The sequence below is a fragment of the Chelonoidis abingdonii genome, chromosome 9 (genome assembly GCF_003597395.2).
Source record: "Chelonoidis abingdonii isolate Lonesome George chromosome 9, CheloAbing_2.0, whole genome shotgun sequence".
NCBI classification, from domain to species: domain Eukaryota; kingdom Metazoa; phylum Chordata; order Testudines; family Testudinidae; genus Chelonoidis; species Chelonoidis abingdonii.
Genome location: NC_133777.1, coordinates 43716560 through 43740071, shown reverse-complemented (window position 1 = coordinate 43740071; position 23512 = coordinate 43716560). Strand labels below are relative to the sequence as shown.

At 43.7% G+C, this 23512-nt stretch overlaps 1 protein-coding gene across 5 annotated transcripts in view; it reads left to right on the top strand.

Moving 5' to 3' along the window:
- Positions 1–23512, top strand: part of MYO9A (myosin IXA) — a 451053-nt gene that overhangs the window by 224587 nt on the left and 202954 nt on the right. For all 5 annotated transcript variants that reach the window (XM_032791130.2, XM_032791129.2, XM_032791131.2 and 2 more), the window contains one exon: positions 17259–17348. In XM_032791130.2, coding sequence (XP_032647021.1) covers positions 17259–17348 — 90 coding nt within the window. The remainder of the gene's footprint in view (positions 1–17258; positions 17349–23512) is intronic.

Below are 23512 nucleotides of genomic sequence, written 5' to 3'. Positions count from 1 at the left end.
CACAGCTTTTCTTTTCACTGTGGCAAAAGGGGCATGTAATATACACATAGCCTATGTGATATTGGGCTTGGGTAATCAGAAGCAATTTTTTTTCCTGTGCAAATAAAAGCAAATCAGTTATAAGATAGCAGTGTAATAAATTATACTTTACTGAATCACTATTCTATACTGATGTGTTCCCTTCCAGCAGCTTATAGCCAGGTATATGGATAAATGTATGCTAAGAATTTTTCCGCTGAAAAGCTCTCTTTAGTTCTCCCAGAGGAATTCCCCATTTTTCCTCTTGCAGGACAGGCATGTGAGAAAGATAAAGAGAAATCAAAAAGGAGAGTAGGAATACCATGACTGTCGTTGCCTTCTGCTGTCAACTATGGCAGTCCACATTGTTATACAGACCCTCCTCATTGATGGACGTATGCATCAATGGGGTCCAAGGATCTTACGGACCCATCTTCTCCAACTGAAATCTGGGCAGGTGAATCTCTGGCCTGCTACTCAAGAATAAATTTCTTATAGCTAATCTTGTACCCAGCCCTTCCTTTGACTTCTTTCCATAGATAGAGACTCACCTTAAAAAAAGGCCTTGAAGGCACACAAGGCAGTTTAATAACTCCCCATGACAATAGCAGTGCTGTCCTTCATGGAAATGGTTGTAAGAGTCCCAATTACACCATTTTCTCTGAGCCTGATGAACTCTCATTCCAGCTAGCTAGGTACCTGGGTTGGGCAAACAAATGAACTCCTTGTACTCTTGCAGATCTCTTTCTGTTTCCCATTATGATAAAGCTTTGTTCCATACTGTTTTTGGATTTGTTCCTAGGATGCTGATTGCAAATCATGATAACCAGGAGATGTACCTTCCTTGTTTGTAGATAAACAGTTTATGTGAAGGAGAGGTTACATAACTTAGCTGCTAAAATCCTATTTTGGGAAAAAAAATATTTAGGATGCCTGCATTCATGTTTGTGTCATGGTGAGTTCACATACAGGAATGGTATGAGGTTAAGTGTCTAGGTGTCCTATTGACTGACATAGTAAATGTATTTGTGAAATTTATTATGTACAAAAAGCATTTTACTCTGACTTAAAAGCCCATTGCATATTGCCTATATTATTGATGCCTGCTTGGAAAAGAAAGAATTGACCTCCACCAGAAAAATCTGCTGAGAAGCATCTTGGAAGTCATTTAATTCCGTTTTGCTGTGGTAAACACCTGATCTGGCCGTCTCTGCAAAGGCTTCATAAATATGGTATTTTCTATGTGTAGTGGTCTACAGTAACTCTTCTCAATATTAGTCAAGTATGGACACTCTTACTTAGGGTATGTCTTCACAGAGATAAAAGCACCCCTGGCTGGCCTGGTTCAGTTGATTCAGGCTTGTGGGTCTTGGGCTGTGAGGCTAAAAATTGCTGTATAGGCATTCAGGCTTGGCTCAGAGCCTGGGCTCAGGAACCCTCCACCCTCACAGGGTTCTAGAGCTAAGGCTCCAACCCATGTGCGAATGACTACACAGCAATTTTTAAGTCATGGAACCCGAGCCCTGTGAGGCTGACCTGGGCCAGCTGTGGGTTTTTTATCCCTGTGTAGACATACCCTTGGTTTCCATTAGGGTGTTTTAGTGGATGCAAAAGGGAAATTTCATTGCCTGTGAAATGTTTTTTGGTATCAGATGCCACAAGCTGGAAACACCCTCCTGCCCCACCTCTTACTTTATCAATTAACAAAGTAATTTTGTGGGTTTTTTCCCCCCACAGTGGAACCTAATTATCTAGAGGAAAATTCAACTGCAAAATTCTTAGAACTGTTAGAGAATAAAGTGTGGCCCGAAGAATGATTTGATTTCACTGGGGAGAAGAGGGGGGGACATGCATTGACCTCATGGCTCTGTTAGTTAATACCATCCAATTGTTAGATCAGGGTAAAAGTTATACTTCTGTTTTCAAAAATGAAGGGTGCTAAAACAAGTGAGGCAGAAAGATCCACATTGCCTAGCACTCAAGTTAATACAAGTTCAGTTTTCTTCAGTTGCTAGATCATAACAGCTCTGCATTACATGAGAAGCAATCTTAGGCTATCTTGGGAGTCTGACTAGTCCTCTGGCTGGCTGTACATTGCCACCTCCCTCATTTAGCTATGTTGACATTTTTAGCAAAGGAGGAGTTGCCTGCTACAATTCACTGTTTTTTCAGAGATCCAGTTGCCCAACCACTTCAGTGTTAGTTTAACTTACATCTGGCAGGCAGCAAGACCTGAAATCTACATCAGTTTTATGAAAGAATTACTTCATTTTCCTTGGGAATTGTGTCCCTATAAACACGACATAGAACCTTGCAAGCTTTGCCATTTTTTTAAACAGCTCATGACTTCCTTGATTTAACATCAGGAAACAGACAAGGAAATAACAAGCACAATGTATAAGTGTGACATGTGATACATAAACTAAAGAAACAGGTTATTTTTCTGTCCCCATAGCTCCATCAATCTTGATTGGCTGGTTAATCTACCTCATCCACTTGCATTCAGAAAGCAGCAACAATTAGGGATCTACTCTTCTGAAACCTTTGAGTCCCCCTTCCTCTTTTTCTAAACCACTTCTATTACCGGTTTTCATTTTGCATCATTGCTCAACAGTTGCAGTAGTTTTCACTTTGCCACTTTTGTCAAAGAATTTCTTTCAGCTGACCACTGCAGGCTTTTTTGTGCAAGGTAAATAGCAGAAATGTTCCTGGAATCTTTTCTTCTTGAGAGCAGGGATCCTTCTCAAACTGTTTGGGAATGCTTAGGAAAGGTGTTTTGTCTGTGTGGTCTTTTTCTTCCTCCCAATTCTGTGTATAGCAAATACTATTTATTTGCTACCAATGATTGGTTGAAAGAAATGCACTTTGCTTCTGAGGCAAGCTCCTATGTTACCCAGTCATTAATAAGTCCCGATGACTGTCCATAACCTTGTTACTACACCTCTACCCTGCTATAACGTGACCCGATATAACACAGGTTCGCATATAGCGCGGTAGCAGCGGGGCTCCAGCAGCGCTATAAAGGGTCCGGGGCTCCAGCTGCTGCAGGGAGCCCCCAGCCCTTTAAATCACCGCTGCAGCCCTGCCACCGCTACCCCAGTATAACAGTATTTCACCTATAATGCGGTAGGGATTTTTGGCTCCCCACGACCGTGTTATGTCGGGGTAGAGGTGTAGTTTTATCTGTTCTGCAACTCAAACAACATTCCCACACTTGTAGCTCGGACTCTGGACTAAACTGGAGTTCCAAAATGAGCCTTATCTCTATGCATTTGTGACAGATTTCAGCGGTAAAGATTATAGCTCTATCCTTTTGAGGAAAGTTGTTTGTATGGACAAGCCTTGAGTTAAATGTACAGTGACGTGGCAGAAGATGAAAGGTCCTTCAGTACATTACTCAGAGCCTGGGCCTCAACTAAGTTCCCTATTGGGAGTGGTTAGTCTGCTAGACGTTGCATTTCTCATTTAATGGTTTTTCATATTTTGTAAGGAATGGGGTTACTATTCCCACAGACAAGTGCATGTACCGTCCTGGAAAGAGATTATAGATAATTGTAAGAGTATACGCCTTAATTGTCTTATCAGTCTAAATTTCCCTCACATTATTACTTTAATATTTGCTTCATTATTTATGTACCATCCAGAGTGCTAGGTGCTTTACAAACTAATAAGAAAGGGTCCTACAGAAGAGAGCTAACTGGCTGAAGATCAGTTACTGAGGTAATATTAGTAGGCTGCAGAAGCAACTGGAAGAATCTGCAAGGATGGTGTCTGTGCTCCTTACTGAGGGAGTGTATCTGTCATTTGGTACACAGATGCATAATTCAGAGGTCTTATTAGATCTAGGTCTACTCCTGGGTCTTGATAGCACAGCTGAGGCCCAAAATGCTTTTTCTGTATATTAGTACACCATTTTCGGAGCAGGCCTTGCTATAGTGTCCTTTACCTTTGCTGTCTCAAAATTATGCTGCTGTTATAATGGAGCTATATTGGGCTATGTCTTCAGATCATTCAGAAGCTGAGGCAGATATACAATATGTCTGGGGCCTCTTATTAAGCAGAAGTACCACAGAAAGCATATTATACTAGTGCTCATTGATCTGTATGGGCTGCCTATTAGGTGAGTATCTTCTGTGACTCAGCTGTATTAGCTGAATTACATATATAGGCCGTATTAAAGCTCACCTTTTCTTCGTACATATCTCTAAAATTGGCCTTTTCTCTGTCCATCCAACCAAAACTCATCCAAGCCCTCATCTTTTCACATGTTGACTATTTTCTGTTCTTGATTACTGTAACTTTGCTCCCTTCAAGTGTATTCAGAATTTGCTGCTAAAATCATCAAGTTTGCTCACTGCTCTGACCACATCAAACCCCATCTTTGAGTCGCTTCTCTGGCTCTCTTTAACTCTGCATTAAATACAAGCTTCTTGTGTTTACCTTTGTGACAGTTTGGATCACAGAAATCCCTCTGGGAACTGCCAACCGATGTGCCAAGACTACCTCTGCTCCTGTTTTCCCTGCCAGCTCAGGACTCCAGCACCCTGTTTTGCTGAGTCAGACACTCCCGTCTGCCCGAACAAAGACCCGAGGTCTGAATTACTTGCCTCCAAACTGCAGGTTTACCTGAAAACAGCTCACAGAAGTGTGCTTGTCTTTAGCACTCAGATGCTCAACTCCCAATGGGGTCTAAACCCAAATAAATCTGTTTTACCCTGTATAAAGCGTATACAGGGTAAACGCATAAATTGTTCGCCTTCTGTAACACTGATAGAGAGAGATGCACAGTTGTTTGCTCCCCCAGGTATTAATACATACTCTGGGTTAATAAGTAAAATGTGATTTTATTAAATACAGAAAGTAGGATTTAAGTGGTTCCAAGTAGTAACAGACAGACCACAGTAGGTCACCAACCAAAATAAAGTAAAATGCCAGGTTTCAGAGCAGCATCCGTGTTAGTCTGTATCCACAAAAAGAACAGGAGTACTTGTGGCACCTTAGAGACTAACAAATTTATTTGAGCATAAGATTTTGTGGGCTACAGCCCGCTTCATCGGATGCATAGACTGGAGCATACAGCAAGAAGATATTTATACATACAGAGAACATGAAAAGGTGGAAGTAGCCATACCGACTGTAAGAGGCCAGTCAATTGAGATGAGCTATCATCAGCAGGAGAAAAAAAAACTTTTGAAGTGATAATCGAGATGACCCATAGAAAGTGTGAGGATACTTAACAAAAAAAATAATGCTGAGCCAATCCTATACCACATTTCTTATTTGTATGTCATATCCACATCCTCTGTTATTGGTCTGTTGATGTATTGAGACATGGTGTAAATGCTTCATGACAGGGTTTATCTTTTCCCTGTGTTTGTACAGCACCTGACACAATGGGGCCCTATTCCTGATTGGGGCCTATGGATTCTACTATAGTATAGATAATGTTTTCCTCTTCTTTGAATTTGAGGTATTGGCTTTGATATAGAGCCCTGAGTGGTTAGGGAGCTGCCTGTTTGAGAGGCTCTATGTGAGATTCTCACATCTGCTCCGGCCATTTTACACCTCAGTTTTGGCTGGAGGAGGACCCCCTCCTAAACTCTGGAGTAGGGTTTCGGGTGGGGCTGCAGGACATAGCATGGGGATGGTTCTGGACAATGATGTGGCCCAAAGGACATCTTTCAGAGGCAGCTGTTAACTTAAGCTGCAGGGATAAAGATCAGGAAAGTGAAAAGGCAATTTAGAACCACATTATCCCTTTCACATTGTCTGGAGTGGCTCAAGACCGTGTGTGCCAACCTCAGTGCAGATTGTCAAGAAGCAGGATTGTATGTACTCTAATTGGATTTCACCAACCCAGTAAGAAGAGTGAGCTCCTAAGGCACTGTAACAGTATTATCATAGTCACAGACAGTCCCCTTAGACATTCCAGTCTATCTTGCCACCAAGGCAAGCTGGATTTTATGATGATTGGTTGCTATACACCAAGGATCACAAAATATTCAGGTTGCTCCCAGTTCCAACAGACCAGTCACTTACCCCAGGTCAATTTGTACCTCAGATGTCACACTAAAGACAGCACTTGCGGCCAGTTTTACGATAAGGTAACTAAGGATTTTTTTGGTTAAGAAAAGAAGTGAGTTGCTATAGTGTTAAAGCAGTAAAATATATATATTGTGACAAAGTTCCTCCTCTACCTTGGTAGGTCCTGCGCTTATTGGCAGATTTGCTCACCTCAGTGATCTTTCCCACAGTCTGGATCAACTTCTCCTGTGTCTGATCAGGAATTGGGAGGTATGGGGGGAACCCGGGCCCACCCTCTACTCCGGGTTCCAGCCCAGGGCCCTGTGGATTGCAGCTGTTTATAGTGGCTCTTGTAACAGCTGCATGACAGCTACAACTCCCTGGGCTACTTCCCCATGGCCTCCTCCAAACACCTTCTTTATCCTCACCACAGGACCTTCCTCCTGGTGTCTGATAACGCTTGTACTCCTTAGTCCTCCAGCAGCACACCCTCTCACTCTCAGCTCCTTGTGCCTCTTGCTCCCAGCTCCTCACACGCACTTCCTCTCCTCTGGCTCCCCCCTCCCTGACTGGAGTGAGCTCCTTTTTAAACCCAGGTGCCCTGATTAGCCTGCCTTGATTGGCTGCAGGTGTTCTAATCAGCCTGTCTGCCTGAATTGGTTCTAGCAGGTTCCTGATTACTCTAGTGCAGCCCCTGCTCTGGTCACTCAGGGAACAGAAAACTACTCATCCAGTGACCAGTATATTTGCCCTCTACCAGACTCCTGCATCCCACTGGTCTGGGTCTGTCACAATATATACAGATGAGTTACAGTCTATGGTTTCTAAAAGGTGACAGAGTTGTAGTAATCTGTCAGCTCTGAGTGTCTTTTAGGGCTAACCCAGGTTGACCATGGGGATCTGTGCTTCTGTTTTGTAGCTCTGACCCTGTGAGAGTCCAAACATCAAAAGAGACTAAAATTTTTCTTGGTAGCTATTTTTATTTCCTTCTACCAGAATTCAAGACAATGGGATGGGCCCTTTTGTACATAGCCTCTTCATGAGTGTGATGCGGTAGCTAATAAAGGATTTGTATTGTGATGTCCCCCAATGGCCCATTTTGTTTTGACAGGCCTTCTTGATGGATAGGAGACGATCCCTCCTGACTGGGATCACAGTTGCAAAGCAGACCTTTTTTACAGTTATAAAGCAAAAGCTTAAATATTACCTTATAGCATATGGTGATATTATAAGTGAGATTAATGCTTGCAGCAACATATAAGCATTTCATGAAGTCGAAACATACGGTTGTAAGTTCAATACCTATTTTAACCGTACTAGCACAAAGGTGAAACAGACTAGTTTCCAGGAATGAATTTGTCAGTCCTTGGGTGAAGCCTAAAGCCTTGGCAAGAGCTGACACCTGGTTTGCCAGCAACACAAGCCTCCATCCCTATGGGCCGTTGAGTTCTGTTCTTGTGATCCTAAAGATGCAGCAGAGAATTTCACCCTCTCTCTCTTCCTGTTGGACCCTGCTAAACTTGTGATTGGGGAAGCACTGAATTTGAAGGCCTGCCTCTGCCCCAGGTTTAAACAGGAGGGAGATCCAGGCTGGCCATTCTCTGTGGAGGATCCTCAACTTTGGTATACACACTCTTGCTCTGTTTTGAGACAGCTTACATTCTGAGTATGCTATGGAGCCCTCCTCTTTCCCTGTGCTTTTGAAACCTGGGAGTTCTGAGGGTCTGAGCAGTTTATCTACTTGTTATTTCATCTGTATTTAAATTCATTGAATGCCAGCTGGAGGATAGGATATGTGCTCTGTAAATCTTAATCTCAGCTTATTTGGAGGTCATCTTTAGCAGACACCACATACAACTGTTGCTACAAGAAGATACTGTGTCTACAACCAAAAATAAAATAAAATAAAATAAAAATCAAAGCCAGCATGTTGACTATGTAAGAACATAAGAACGACCATACTGAGTCAGACATAGGTCCATCTAGTCCAGTATCCTATCTTATGACAGTGGCCAATGCCAGATGCCCCAGAGGGAATGAATAGATCAGGTAATCATCAAGTCATCCATCCCCTGTCACCCATCCCCAGCTTCTGGCAAACAGAGACACCATCCCTGACCATTGTGGCTAATAGCCATTGATGGACCTATCCTCCATGAATTTATCTAGCTCTTTTTGGAATCCTGTTAGTCTTGGTCTTCACAAAATTCTCTGGCAAGGAGTTCCACAGGTTGACTGTGTGTTGTGTGAAAAAATACTTCCTTTTGTTTGTTTTAAACCTGCTGCCTATTAATTTCATTTGGTGGCCCCTAGTTCTAGTGTTATAAGAAGGAGTAAATAACACTTCCTTATTTACTTTCTCCACACCGGTCAAGATTTTATAGGCGTCTATCAGACCCCCCCTTAATTGTCTCTTTTCCAACCTGAAAAGTCCCAGGCTTATTAATCTCTCCTCATATGGCAGCCATTCCATATTCCTAATAATTTTTGTTGCCCTTTTCCAATTCCAATATATCTTTTTTGAGATGGGGTGACCACATCTGTACATAGTATTTAAGAGCATGCTGCAGTAGTCTCATTTTAACAAGACAAAAGCATGGGTGATACTTGCAAGGTCCTCAGCATTCACGTTGCTCATTTGGAGTGGAAGTCTCAATGACCTTTATAATCAATGCAGTATTATTTATGTGTGACCACCTTATGTGGGAGGTGGCTATTAGGGGACAAGGAGTGGCGGGGGGAAGTTGGATGGGTCGAGGTTCTAAGGGGGGCAGTCAGGGGGCAGGAAGTGGGAGGGGGCAGATTGGAGGTGGAGGCCAGGCTGTTTGGGGAGGCACAGCCTTCCCTACCTGGCCCTCCATACAGCTGCGCAACCCCGATGTGGCCCTCAGGCCAAAAAGTTTGCCCACCCGTGATCTAGACTGTTCTCAGTGGTACCAGATGACAGAACAAGAAGTAATGGTCTCAAATTGCAGTGAGGGAGGTTTAAGTTGGATATTAGGAAAAACTTTTTCACTAGAAGGCTGGTGAAACACTGGAATGGGTTACCTAGGGAGGTGGTGGAATCTCCTTCCTTAGAGGTTCTTAAAGTCAGGCTTGACAGAGCCCTGTCAGGGATGATTTAGTTGGGGATTGGTCCTGCTTTGAGCAGGGGGTTGGACTAGATGACCTCCTGAGGATCCTTCCAACCCTGATATTCTGTGATTCTGTGTGGGTGTACCATGGATTTATATAGAAGCAATATGATATTTTCTTTCTTTCTTTCTTAATGATTCCCAACATTTTGTTTGCTTTTTTGACTGCCGCTGCACATTGAGTGGATGTTTTCAGAGAACTATCCACAGTGACTCCAAGATCTCTTTCTTGAGTAGCAACAGCCAATTTAGACCCCATCATTTTATACATATAGTTGGGATTATGTTTTCCAGTGTGGATTACCTTGCATTTGTCAACATTGAATTTCATCTCCCAATTTGTTGCCCAGTCACCCAGTTTTGAGAGATCCTTTTGTAGCTCTTCACAGTCTGCCTGGGACTTAACTATCTTGAGTAGTTTTGTATTATCTGCAAGTTTTGCCATCTCACTGTTTACCCCTTTTTCCAGATCATGTATGAAGATGTTAAATAGGAATGGGCCCATTACAGATCCCTGAGGGACACCACTATTTACCTCTCTCCATTCTGAGAACTGACCGTTTATTCCTACCCTTTGTTTCCTATCTTTTAACCAGTTACAAATCCACGAGAGAACCTTCTCTCTTATCCCATGACTGCTTACGAGCCTTTGGTGAGGGACCTTGTTAAAGTCTTTCTGAAAATCTAAATACACTATACTCACTGGATCCCCCTTGTCTGTGTGCTTGTTGACCCCCTCAAAGAATTCTAGTAGATTGGTGAAGCATGATTTCCCTTTACAAAAACCATGTTGACTCTTCCCCAACAAATTATTTGCATCTATGTGTCTGACAATTTTTGTTCTTTACTATAGTTTCAACCAGTTTGCCTGGTACTGAAGTCAGGCTTACTGGCCTGTAATTGCAGGGGGGGTGGGGTGGGCGTGTCACCTCTGGAGCCCTTTTTAAAAATTAGTGTCACATTAGCTGTCCTCTAGTCATTTTGTACAGAAGCTGATTTAAACGATGCGTTACAGACTATAGTTAGTCCTGCATTTTCACATTTGAGTTCCTTCAGAACTCTTGGGTGAATACCATCTGGTGACTTACTGCTGCTTAGTTTATCAATTTGTCCCCAAACCACCTCTAATGACATCTCAATCTGGGACTGTTCCTCAGATTTGTCACCTAAAAAGAATGGCTCAGGTTTGGGAATCTCCCTCACATCCTCAGCTGGGATAACCAACGCAAAGAATTAATTTAGTTTCTCCGCAATGGCCTTATCATCCTTGAGTGCTCCTTTAGCATCTTGATAGTCCAGTGGCCTCACTGGTTGTTTAGCAGGCTTCCTGCCTCCGATGTACTTTAAATTTTTTTTGCTATTACTTTTTGAGTCTTTGGCTAGCTGTTCTTCAAATTCTTTTTTGGCCTTCCTAATTATATTTTTACATATCATTTGCCAGAGTTTATGCTTCTTTCTATTTCCCTCACTAGGATTTAACTTCCACTTTTTAAAGGATGCCTTTTTGCCTCTCACTGCTTCTTTTATTTTATTTTATTTTATTTTATTTTATTTTATTTTGTTTAGCCATGGTGGCACTTTTTTGGGTCTCTTACTATGTTTTTTTAATGTGGGATATACATTTAAGTTGAGCCTCTATTGTGGTGTCTTTAAAAAGTTTCCGTGCAGCTTGCAGGGATTTTACTTTTGGTGCTGTACCTTTTAATTTCTTTTTAACATTTTTGTGTATTTCCCCTTTCTGAAATTAAATGCTACAGTGTTGGGCCACTGTGGTGTTTTCCGTGCCACAGGGATGTTAAGTTTAACTATATTATGGTCACGATTACCAAGCGGTCCAGCTATATTCACATCTTGGACTGATCCTGTGTATGTATTTCCTGTCATAGTCTAGTGTTAGATTTATTATCTCTGATATCTTTGGGGCAAACTTTGCTCTGCAGTATTTGTGGGGCAAGGAGCTGGTGAACAATGGAAATTGCACCTGCTTACTTCAGGGCTGAATTTCTTACCCCTCACTAAGTATATTTCTTGCATAAAAAGAGCAGCTCAGTGACTCTGGCTGTTCTGGAGAGGTCTCAGATTTGAAATCAACCTAGCACCTCTACTGATCTGGTGAAAAACAGCAGGAATGGTGTGGACTACGCACTACTGCTCAGCAAGTTTGCAGATGGACAATAGAACTGGGAGGAGTGGTAGAATATGCTGGAGGGTAGGCATTAGGATACAAAGAGGGCCGAAGAACAATTGAGAGGACTGGGCAAAAGAAACCTGATGAGGTTCAACAAGGACAGGTGAAGTGCAGAAGGCCTGCACTTTAGAATGGAAAGAATCCCATTCCACTGTTATAGACTAGGGACGCGAATGGCTAGGGCAGCAGTTCTGCAGAAAAGGACCTAGGGGTCACAGTGGATGAGAACCTGACGAATGAGTCACAGTGTTGCCCTTGTTGCAAAGAAGGCTAACCAGGCATTTTGGGCTGGATAAGAGGGGATTGCCAGCAGACTTGGAGGGGGCGTGATATTGCCCCTCTAGTTCAACATTGGTTGGACAGCATCTACGCTGGAGTACTGGTGGTCCAGTTGGGCCGCAACACTACAAGAAGATGTGGAAAAATTGGGAAAGAGTCCCGCGGGAGGGCTACGAGAAAATGATTAGCGACTGCAGCAATCATGACTTATGAGGAGAAGTTGAGGGAAACTGAGGATTTTTAGTCTGCAGAAGAGAGAAATGAAGGGGGGATTGATAGCTGCTTTCAACTACCTGAAAGGGGGTTCCAAAGAGGATGGATCTAGGCTGTTCTCAATGGTACGCTGATGATAGAACAAGGAGTAATGGTCTCAAGTTGCAGTGTGGGAGGTTTAGGTTGGATATTAGGAAAAACTTTTTCACTAGGAGGGTGGTGAAGCACTGGAATGGGTTACTTAGGGAGATGGTGGAATCTCCTTCCTTAGAGGTTTTTAAGGTCAGGCCTGTCTGGGATGATTTAGTTGGGAATTGGTCCTGCTTTGAGCAGGGGGTTGAACTGGATGACCTCCTGAGGTCCCTTCCAACCCTAATATTCTATGATCTGAAAAGAAAGCCATATAGAATGTAGAGGGAAATAGAAAAATGGGACAATGAAAGGGAATGCTTATAGCTAACACAATCTTACAGGGGTTAAAACTGTTTGGTTTATTGAGTAGTCTTGGACTTGGAAACAATCACAATATTTTATAAGGGCAGCTAGCTGGAATTCCATATTATAATGTCTTTAGCAACGCCATCCAATATTATAATGCCTGTTGCCTTGGTAATCAGAAAGACAGGGTACCAGCTCATTGTAACTGAGACCTGCATTGTTCCTACTGACTCATGTTTGCTATTTAATGTGGGACAATGACAGCCTGAAACCTCCTTTTGTTCCAAGCCTTTCTGTTTGCTTATAATTCCTGGAGGTTAATTGACTGTTCTGCAGTTGTGAACGGCTGAAAACATGATGTATTTTGTTTTTGGCTTTCTGGCTGAATTAGCAAATGACCCTGTACATTTGCCCTGCATTTGCTGAGGTAGGAACTTGGAAATGCATAGGAACTTGGACGTGAAGAGATGCATAATGTTGATTCAGAAAGTCAGACTTCCTCCAGTACCTAAAGAAAATTGTCAATCATATTTACTTTCTAAACGAAATTGATTGCTTTTTTGCTTAGCTTTGGGGAACAGAAACAAACTATGAGGAACTGCTTATTAGTTTCTAACCAACCAGAATAATTTTATTTTTAGAATTGCAAAACAAGACCATAACAACTGTAGTTTGTCTCTAGTGATCAGATGGGGTCAATGACATTAATTCCTTGGTGTTGGCATTTGACTTTTCATTACTTGGGCACCATATGCTGGTTGCTGGGAGTTGCACAGAGATGACTTACCATTTCTTGCTCTTCACAGATGATTTAAAAAGTGCTGATTTGGTTGGAGAGGGTGTCAGTCATCCACATAAAAATGCATTAGTTGACCAGTGAGGTGCTTTTAAGGCAGAGGTGAGCAAACTTTTTGCCCCGAGGGCAACATCTGGGAGGGGACATTGCAGGCAGAACCATGAAAGTAGGGCTGCTGGGGCAGGGGGTTGAGGTGCTGGAGGAAGTGCGGTGTGCAGGAAGGGGCTCAGGGCAAGGGGTGGGAGAGAGGAGGAGTGTGCAGGAGGGATGTGAAGTATGGGATGAGGCTTAGGGCAGGGGTGCAGAGAGGGGTGCGGAGTGCGGTAGGGGGCTCAGGGCAGAGGGTTAAGGTGCAGGAGGGGTGCAGCAGGGGGCTAAGGGAAGAGGGTTTGAGTTCAGGAGGAATGTGGAGTGCAGCAGGGAGCTCAGGGCAGGAGGTTGGAGTGCAGGAGGGGTGCGGGGTGCGGCAGGGGGCTTAAGGCAGAGGGTTGGGGTGCAGGAGGGGTATGGCTGGGGGCTCAGGGCAGAGGGTTGGGGTTTGGGGTATGGGCTCCGGCCTGGCGCCACTTACCTTGAGTGGCTCTGGGGTTGCAGCAGCGTGCAGCAGGGCTAAGGCAGGCTCCCCACCTGCCCTGGCCCCACACTGCTCCTGGAAGTGTCCGGCACCGCTTTCCTGCAGTCCCTGGGGGAGGAGGGGGCAGAGGTTGCTGCGCACTGCCCTCACTTACGGGTATCTCCCCTGAAGCTCCCATTGGCCACGGTTCCCTGTTCCCAGCCAATGGGAGCTGCGGGGGGAGGTGCCTGCAGGCAAGGGCAGCGTGAGGAGCCCTCTGTGCTCCCCATCCACCAGCGCTGCAGGGATGTGGTGCTGGCCACTTCTGGGAGCGACGTGGGGCCCACGGCACCACAGCGGTGGCCATCCCATGGGCCGGATCCAAAGCCCTGATGGGCCAAATCCGGCCCATGGGCTGTAGTTTGCCCAGCCCGGTTGTAACGAGTGGCCTCTTTAGGGGAGGAACAAAGCTGTGGAAGCCAAATGTCCCCAAATACAAGTAAAAATCATGTACAAAATTGCCCATTATTTCAGGGCTTTCAGGAATTCTTTGTGTTCACAAGCTATGTCTTCATACACAGAGGATTAGTGGTAATCTTTCAGATTGCATGGCTTTTGGGATACTTCGTGTGGAGTCTGTGCCTGGGACCCCACTTATTTTGCATTTGAGACTGAATTTAATACAGCTGGATGCTCAGATGGTGTTCCAGCGGCTATCCAGCACCATGTGCTCATGCTTATTCACAAATGCCATACCTCTTTGAAATCCTGCCACTGTGGCCAGAACTGATAGAAGTGTCGTATTCTTAGTGGCTCCTCCTAACAGATTAGGGACATCCAAACTTCACAGCAGAAACTTGTCCTCAGTTAATGCACTATTTAAACTCCCATGTTATGTCTTAATTTAATTGTTTTTTAAATTAAGTGACAGAATATATTTTTCAGTTGTCAGAATGGGGTATGTCGTTTGTGGAGCCAGGAATGTGATAAGTGGCTTGAGAATTGGTGCAGTGTCGACTTGTGCATGGGTTCTTTACTGCTGATAAGATTTAAAGCACTTTCTTTTGAGGAAGTCCCAGGTTCCAAAGGATTAATCAGTTTTGCTTAATCTGGGTCAAAATGGCATTTATAAAAATATTCAGATTAATCAAGTCTGACTGTACCAAAGCAATAATCTTAAACAAGCTGTCAAACTGTTCAGTAAATCATAAATTTATAGCGGGTATGAAAATAACATGCCATAATCACAGTAGAGTAGATGTCATTAGCATACTCTTATCACAGTAGCTAGTCTCATTACTTTTCATGCCTCTACTTCAGCATAAAAATCTTTGAGCAGCTGAAATTTGTATTTTCTGATGAAATAATAAATCGTTGAACTTGCCTATCTTTCATAGGCAGATCTATCTCTTAGTGGGATATAGAGGGGAAAAATAATTGGACTTCCTCTAAGCATTTGGCGCCAGGAACCATCTTTTTGTTCTGTGCTTGTGCAGTGCCTAGCTGTATGGGGTCTGGTCCATGACTAGGGCTCATATGTGCTATGGTGATACAAATAAATTAATAATCATCTAAATATCTTTGGTCTGACTGCCTTAGCTACAAGTTAAGAAAATAAATCTGAGTTTTCAGGAAAGGGCACATTATATTTTTAACATATACTGCATCCATTTTGCTTCATATATGCTGTTATGGACATATAGGCATGATTTTTAATTATACTCTTCCTGTGGCTTTTATGAAGAATGATATTGCTTGCTGTTTGTTACTAAGCATTTATCTTAATAATAGTAGCACTTAAGGCACTTCTCATCTCTCCATTTCCAAGCTCAGAGTGAATCATGCTGTAAAAGTGAAAGGATATTAAATTTAATTATATTATGGTCACTATTACCAAGTGGTCCAACTATATTCATCTCTTGGACCAGATCCTGTGCTCCACTTAGGACTAAATCAAGAAGTGCCTCTCCTTTGGTGGGTTCCAGGACAAGCTGCTCCAAGAAGCAGTCCTGCGGGGCAGTCAGGAAGAAGGAGGGGTTGGATGGGGGACAGGGGGCAATCGGGCAGGGGTTCTGAGGCGGGCAGGGGACAGGGAGAAGGGGTGGTTGGATAGGGCAGGGGTCCTGGGGCGGCTGTCAGGAATGAGAGGAGGGGTTGGATGGGGCAGCAGGGGTCTGGGGGCAGTCAGGGAGCAGGGGTGTGTGGATGGGGCAAGGGTCCGGGGAGGGGCCATCAGGGAACGTGAGGCTGGATGAGGTAGGAGTCCCGTGGCGGGGGGGGGGGGGTCACGAATCCCTCCCCTAACCGGCCCTCCATGCAACTTACGAAACCTGATGCAGCCCTCAGGCCAAAAAGTTTGCCCACCCTGTTCTAGCCTGAGCACTGAGTCCCATTGGGTAGATAGAAGGATTAACCTATACAGAAGCCCTGGAACCCCGTAAGATTGGGTTCCTAATCCATGAACTATTGGAACTCATTTGCAAAAATTTTCTTAAACATTACATGAATATATTGTCTCATGCTATAGAAGTAGAATTTATAATCCCTGTTCCATGATGAGCTATCCTTGAGCTATAATCTATCTTAATTAATGCTATCTTAAGATAGTTTTTTTTCCTTCAAAAAGCATTTATAAAAAAATCCAATTTAATAAAAAGAATCTGATTTTTTTATTTGTTTTAAAAAATTGATTTTTATCCATCCTGAATGAAATGCCTTCAGAGAATATTAATGCAAAAGGGACTTTAATCTTGCGGGATGTGGCCCTTTTCCCTAACAGTTCATATGATGTAAGTATAGTAGAGTATGTAAGACTGTGGTAGGGATCTGATTCCTGGCACCCTGAGAGCCCACTATAGGGGTGTGTCCATGCTGGCAGCTGCAGTTCTTCTTCATTGGCAGTAATCACTCATTTGCCAGTGTCTGGTTTATACATCTAATTTTCTTTGAAACCAGTTTCTAAGGTTGCTGATTGGCAGAATGATTGTCACCTTGTTAAAAATATGCTCCTTCTGTGAGTACTGGCTGTTCTTTTGCAGTTGAAAAGAATTTCCCTGTTTCCCCTTCTTCTTCCAAGCCTTCTGTCCCCCTTCCCCCTCCAAAAATTGCCTTTGTTCAGATGTTTATTCAGTCTGTACAGTAGCAGGCATTTTCAGTCGTTACTTTCTCTCTGTATGTAGCGTTCATGCTATCTCTGTGGGAGCTTGTCCGATCCAATGCATTGTACTAAGTGCGTCTCTTTTAAAATGTCGGTGCTAGTTTGCAACTATGTACGGTAATTGTGCCCCATCTTGATCGCACTAGAAAGCGGTGGAGTTTTTTTACCAAACAAACTGCAAAAAAACCAAAAAGATTGGGGGGAGAAACCATCCAGGCTACAAACCCTGACAAGTTGAACCACTGGAAAGCACTAGAAATTACTAGATGTGACGTAGAAAATTGGGCTCTCAAACATGCTGTTGTGCCACTTTCTAATACTAGCTCTATGTGCAGAGTTATATTGGCCTTGTACCATCTCATGGAGCATACACTGGGTTTTCAATAGCTGCCAGACTTGTGGTCCTTTTAGTTTTCTCCTAGAATTATTGATTAACACTAGTATTTTTGTTTTATTAGGTAAAAGAAGAGATGCTGTTTGAAGCCCTGGTTACCAGAAAGACAGTGACGGTGGGAGAGAAGCTTATTTTACCATACAAACTTGCAGAGGTAACGTGATGTTTTATATTAAACTGGAGGAATATTAACATGGTTTTCAGTGCTCTGGTGTCATGTCATGGTGCCAGGAGTGGCTCACAGCTAGGAATGGCAAACTCGGGTCAGACTGTTAGAAACCAGGGCAGACACTCCAGATGGGTAGTATATTCTATCTTTAGATTTCGCCAAGCCAGTAAAAAAAATGTACTCAATGGATCACTCTATTAGATGTACCATGGAGTCACAGACAGTCCCCTTATGCTCTCTAGCTTCTCTTTACCACACAAACTGGACTTTATGATGAAAGGTTATTAAAGCCAAAATTCACCACACATTAGGTTACTTCCAGCCCCAAAGGGCCAGTCACTTACCCCAGGTCAAAATATATTCCAGATCTCACCAAAGACAACACTGTAGCGGCACAGGAGCCAGCAAACAGAGCTGCTAACAGGGGAGTTTCAGTGGGAATTCTGTTGGAGGAGCAGGTTTTTGTAGTTTGTGGATTGTATTGTGGAGTTTGTGTGTGAGTGTGTGTGTGTGAAGGCTGCTAGGGGCCGTGTGCTGGGAGCGAGGCTGAGCCCTGAGTGAGTTGGGCGGGCTTACTCTGATAGGTGTCCATATATAAGTAGCCAGGCACTAGGCAGTGGCACAGACACTGCAGGCGCGCAATGGAACCAGTGAAAAGGCTGCTAACAGGGAGTTTCACGTGGAGTTTCAGGGAGAGTTGGCGGAGGGGCTAAGGGCGGAGAAAAACAAGCCAGAATAAGGTAGGGCAGGGTCTGCCAGCAGCCCAGTGTTGTTGGGGGTGGTGCGTGTGTGGCGTGGACTGCAGGCAGCAGAGTTGGAAGGCGGCTGACTGAGAGAGAGCAGCATTTTGTTGTGTGAGAACCTGAGGATACCGAATGTGGAAGCTGTGGCATGTTACATGGTCCCTGGAGGGGGCAACTGAAAGGAGTTTTGTTCTGCGAAGCCAGTGATAGAGCTGGCTGGAAGAGAAAGATAAGAGGATGGAGATGCAGGTGGAAACTCGGCTGAGTTTAGAAGGGGTTTGAGCTAGATGATCGGAAAAAAAGAAGACATGTGATGAGGCACAGGGATAAGCTCAGGACGTGCAGGCATGGACAGCAGGAACCACGAGAAGTTGAGAGGATGCTGGTGAGGAAAGTGAAACGCGTGGCGAGCAAGTGAGCTAGAGAAACAGAGTAAAGGAGCGCAGCGATGGAAGAAATAGAAAGCTTCAGAAGCTAGTTGCTGAGTTGGTAAAATGAAGATGGAGCACGAGCAAGGTGCTCGCTGAAGGAGAGAGGGCAAGGAATAAGACAGCAGCAGTCGCAGAAGGAGGGGATGGAGTCAATGGAGTAACCACGCGAAGTATGAAGCGCCGAGTGAGGATTGGCAGGGCGAATACAAATTGAGAGGAGTTGAGGCAGCAATGCAGTGCAGGGGATAGACTGGAAGAATCAAACTGTCACGCCTTAGAAAAAGGCAAGGTCTACGTGATTGGAGACCCAGTCGCTTACTGAGAAGATAGACAGCTGTAAACTAGAGCTGATCAAGAGAACAGAAGGGTGTGCTGTCCTGCTGGGTTGCTAGATACAGGGGTGGACAATAGGCTGAAAAGGATCCAGGCAGCAAGAATTCTCGTATGATTGTCCTATCATAGTGGCATATGAGTGTACACTTGTTACTCTGGCGGACTTGTAATCAATGGATGCGACTTATGCCAGACTGGGGAGAGACGCTCAAAAGGAATCGACGGACTCAGGTGACTTCATGTGGGATTCTGCCGAGTCCTTAGAGAAGCGGCGACGAAGAGGTGACAATATGAGATAACAGATGGCAGGCAGTGGTGCTATAAAGAAGGGCTTTGGGATGTACGGTCATGGGAAGCATTAGGACGACGACTGTTTCTCGGGGATGCGACTTCTTCTGCATAAAGTAAGGAGGAGGATATGACTTCTAGGATGGAGGCTCGCCGACCTCATTAAGAGACTTTAAACTAGGAAGTTGGGGGAGATGGTTGGAGATGTCCAGGAGATCTCGCACGCACAGAATTTAACCTGGGAGAGAATAAACAAGTGAGAGGGGATATGCTGTGGACCGAAAAATGATCCAAGGAGGAAAAGCGGTGTAGAAACTAGACTAACAGTGATGCTGGGGTAGAATGTCTGTGCACAAGGGTAAAGAATGTCACTGACCCACAAAGCCAAAAATTAAAATCTGTACACTAATCGCAAGAGAAGCCTAGGTAACAAGATGGGGAACTGGAGCTACTGGTGCAGGAAGTGAAACCGGATATTATAGGGATAACAGAAACCTGGTGGATAGACTCATCGACTGGAGTACAGTATTGAAGGCTATGTTGTGTTAAAAAAGACAGGAAGAAAGCAAAGGTGGTGAGAGCATTGTACATCAATGATGAGGTTAAATCGTGTAATGAATAAGAATGATGAATGGATAAGACAGAGTCTGTCTGGGCAAAATCGCTGGGTAAAACACTAGACTCCCCTGAGATAGGCTTGAGGTGTGGCTAACGATCCGGCCGGGATCTGAATTGATATGGAGAGAGACCTCATTAATGTCATTAATGAAGTAACACTAAAGGAGAAATGTGTGATCATAGGGAGACTTCAACTTCCCAGATATAGAGCATGTGAGGGCAAGTGCTTGCAAGAATAATAGGGGACAGATTTTTCTGGATGTGATAGCAGATGGATTCTTCACCAAGTAGTTGAGAGTAGCCAGGCAAGAGGGGATGCCATTTTAGTTTGTTTTGGTGAGCAGTGAGGACTCGTAGAAGAATGGTGGTAGGGAACAACTTGGTTCGAGTGATCATGAGCTGATTCAGTTCAACTAGATGGAAGGATAAACAAAGGTAGATCTGGGATTAGGTTTTTGACTTCTCAAGGCTAATTTTAAGAGTTAAGGAAATTAGTTAGGGAGTGATTGGACGGAGGAACTGTGGATTTAAAGCGGAGGAAGTCTGGATTACTTTAGTCGCAGCTTGCATAACTGCGGAAGCCTGCATCCAAGAAGGGGGAAAAAACATGGGCAGGAGTTAGGCAAGCTAGATGCAAGCACTCAGAGGGGGATTAGGAAAAGCAGAAAAAGCTTACACGGGAGTGGAAGAAGGCGGATTAGCAGGGAAGCACTTAGAGAGGTCAGAAATGTAGGATAAAGTGAGGAAGGCAAAAGCCATGTAGAACTGACTTGCAAAGGAATTACAAACCAATAGTAAAAGTTCTTACAGCCACATAAATAAGAAGAAAACAAGGAAGAAGTGGCTCTATACACTGAGGATGGATGGAGGTTAGGATACCTAGCATGCCCAATATCTAAATAAGTACTTTGCCTCAGTCTTTAATAGACTATGAGGATTAGGGATGATGGAGGGATAAACGGAATGGGATATGGAGGTGGATATTACGCATCTGAGGTAGAGGCCAAACTTGAACAGCTTAAGGGGAACAATGAGGCCCGGAAACTCCATCCAAGGATATTAAAGGAACTGGTGCATGAAATTGCGAGCCCGTTAGCAGAGAATTTTTATCAATCGAAATCCAGGGTTGTACCGAGATGAGAATTGCTAACGTAGTTCTATTTTAAGAAAGGGAAAAAAAGTGTCGCGGTAACTATAGGCTGTTAGCTTGACGTCTTATATGTAAACGTCTTGGAAAAAATTTTAAAGGTGAAAGTAGTTAAGGACATTGGGTCAATGTAGGGGACGAATGCAACATGATTTACTAAAGTAGATCGTGCAAACAACTGATCGCTTCTTTGAGAAGGTGACAGATTACTTAGACAAGGAAATGCGGTAGATTAATTTACCTCGATCTCAGTAAGGCATTTGACACGGTTCCACATGGGGAACTGTTAGTTAAATTGGAAAAGATGGGATAATATGAAGTTTGTAAGGGGATAAGGAACTGATTGAAGGGAGACTCCAGCGGTTCATACGGATGGGGAACTGTCAGGCTGGAAGGAGTACTAGTGGAGTCCTCAAGGATCGGTTTTGGACCAATTTATTAACCTTTTATTACTGCCTTGGCCAAAGAGCAGGAATGTGTAATAAAGTTTTGCGATGACACAAACTGGGGGGTATTGCTACACGGAGAAGGACGGGAACTATACAGGAAGATCTGGACCACCTTGAACTGGAGTAAAGTAATAGGAGAATAATAATAGTGAAAAGTGCAAGGTCAGCACTTAGGATTAATAATAAATTAGATATATCATTTTTGGGACGCATCAGTGGAGCAACAGAGGAGAGAAGGACCTAGGGTATGGTTGATGCAGGATGTCATGAGCAGCAATGCGATATGGCGTTAAAAAAGCAATGCGTTTAGGATCATCAGGCGAGGTATTCAGCAAGGATAAGGAGGTGTAGTACCGTTATATAAGGTTGTGAGACCCACTGAATATTGTGTGCATTCTGGTGTCCATGTTTAGAAGGATGAATTTAAATTGGAACAGGTTCAGAGACGACATACTAGGATGATCGAGGATGGAAAACCTGCCTTCTGAAGGAGACCAAAGAGCTTGGCTTGTTACCTAGCAAAGAAGGCTCCGGGATATGCTTGCCTCTATATAAATATATCAGGGGTTAACGTTAGGGGGGAGAGAATTTTTAGCTTAGTACTAATGTAGGACAAGGACAAATGGGACAAACTGGATAAGGAAGTTTAGACTTGAAATTAGACGATATGTAACCTTAGGGGAGTGTAATGTCCGGAACAGCTTCCGAGGGAAGTAGTGGGGCAAAAGACTTATCTGGCTTTAAGACTAAGCTTGATAAGTATAGGAGGGGATGATATGATGGGATAGTTAATTTGGGCAATTGATCTTGGATTACAGCAATAAGTCTGTCAAGGTCTAATGAGGGGTTTGGATGGGATGGGATCTGACTTACTGCAGGAATTTTTCCTGGTGCTGGCGGTGATCTGCCCACATGCTCAGGGTTTAGCTGATGCCATTTGGGTCGGATAAGATTTTCTCAGGCGGATTGGAGGGTCCTGAGGTTTTTCCTTCCTCTGAAGCGTGGGCATGGTCCTTGCTGGTGGATTCTCTGCACGAGCTTGAGTCTTCAACCACAATTTTGAGGCCTTCAATAACTCAGTCATGGTTAGGGTTGTTATAAAGTGGAGGGTAGGGTTCTGTGGCCTGCTTGTGCAGGCGGTCAGACTAGATGATCATATTGGTCCCTCTGAACTACGAGTCTGAGTCTATGTACCAATCCTTTCTAAACTAAAAATAATGATCGATTAATTAAGAAAGATAATGATATAACAAGGTTAAGCAGGTAAATACAGGTGAATTAGAGTTTACTGGTTCAGAATATCAGAGGGGTAGCCGTGTAGTTTGGATCTGTAAAAGCAGCAAAGAATCCGTGGCAATCTATAGACTAAAACAGACTTTTGGAGCATGGCTTTCGTGGTGACATACCCACTTCATCAGATGCATGTAGTGGAAATTATACCTGCACCTGGGAAATTTCCACTACATGCATCTGACGAAGTGGGTATTCACCCACGAAAGCTCATGCTCCAAAACGTCTGTTAGTCTATAAGGTGCCACAGGGTTCTTTGCTGCTTTTACTGGTTCAGAGTGAAAGCAGAGATATAGCAATCTGCCAGTGTCGTAGAGTCTTATAAATTCTCTCAGGGCTTCCCAAAAATGGCTTTTGGGGACCTCTGTCTGGCATCCAGAACCTCCCTGTTAGTGTTCAGATGGATCAGAGGTAAGGATCACTCCTAAGGCTTCCCTTTTATAGCTAAAACTAGCTAGCAAAATGACAGGGGTCTTCACCACGTGGACTTTGATGAATAGCAAATGCAGACAGCCTGTGATCTTCGTTGCTTAACATTCACTAGGCCGTCCAAAGGTGATACATTTATTAACAGCCATTCAGACTACTAAGATGGTTTACAGGTAGTTTACAATGTAAATCAACAAGTTTCAGATAGATAAAGACAATAACATTAGTATTTTACTAGTTTTCATGCATTAAGTAAATCTTCATCTAAATGCTAATACATACTTTGATTTAAGGTTAATTAAGCAGAGGATACATACATGAAAAAGGACATTGCTGTTACAAATTAATTTAGTTACACTAGTACAGTGGGGCTCAAACTTTTTTTACTGGCAAATCCTTTCACACTGCAAGGCTCTGAGTG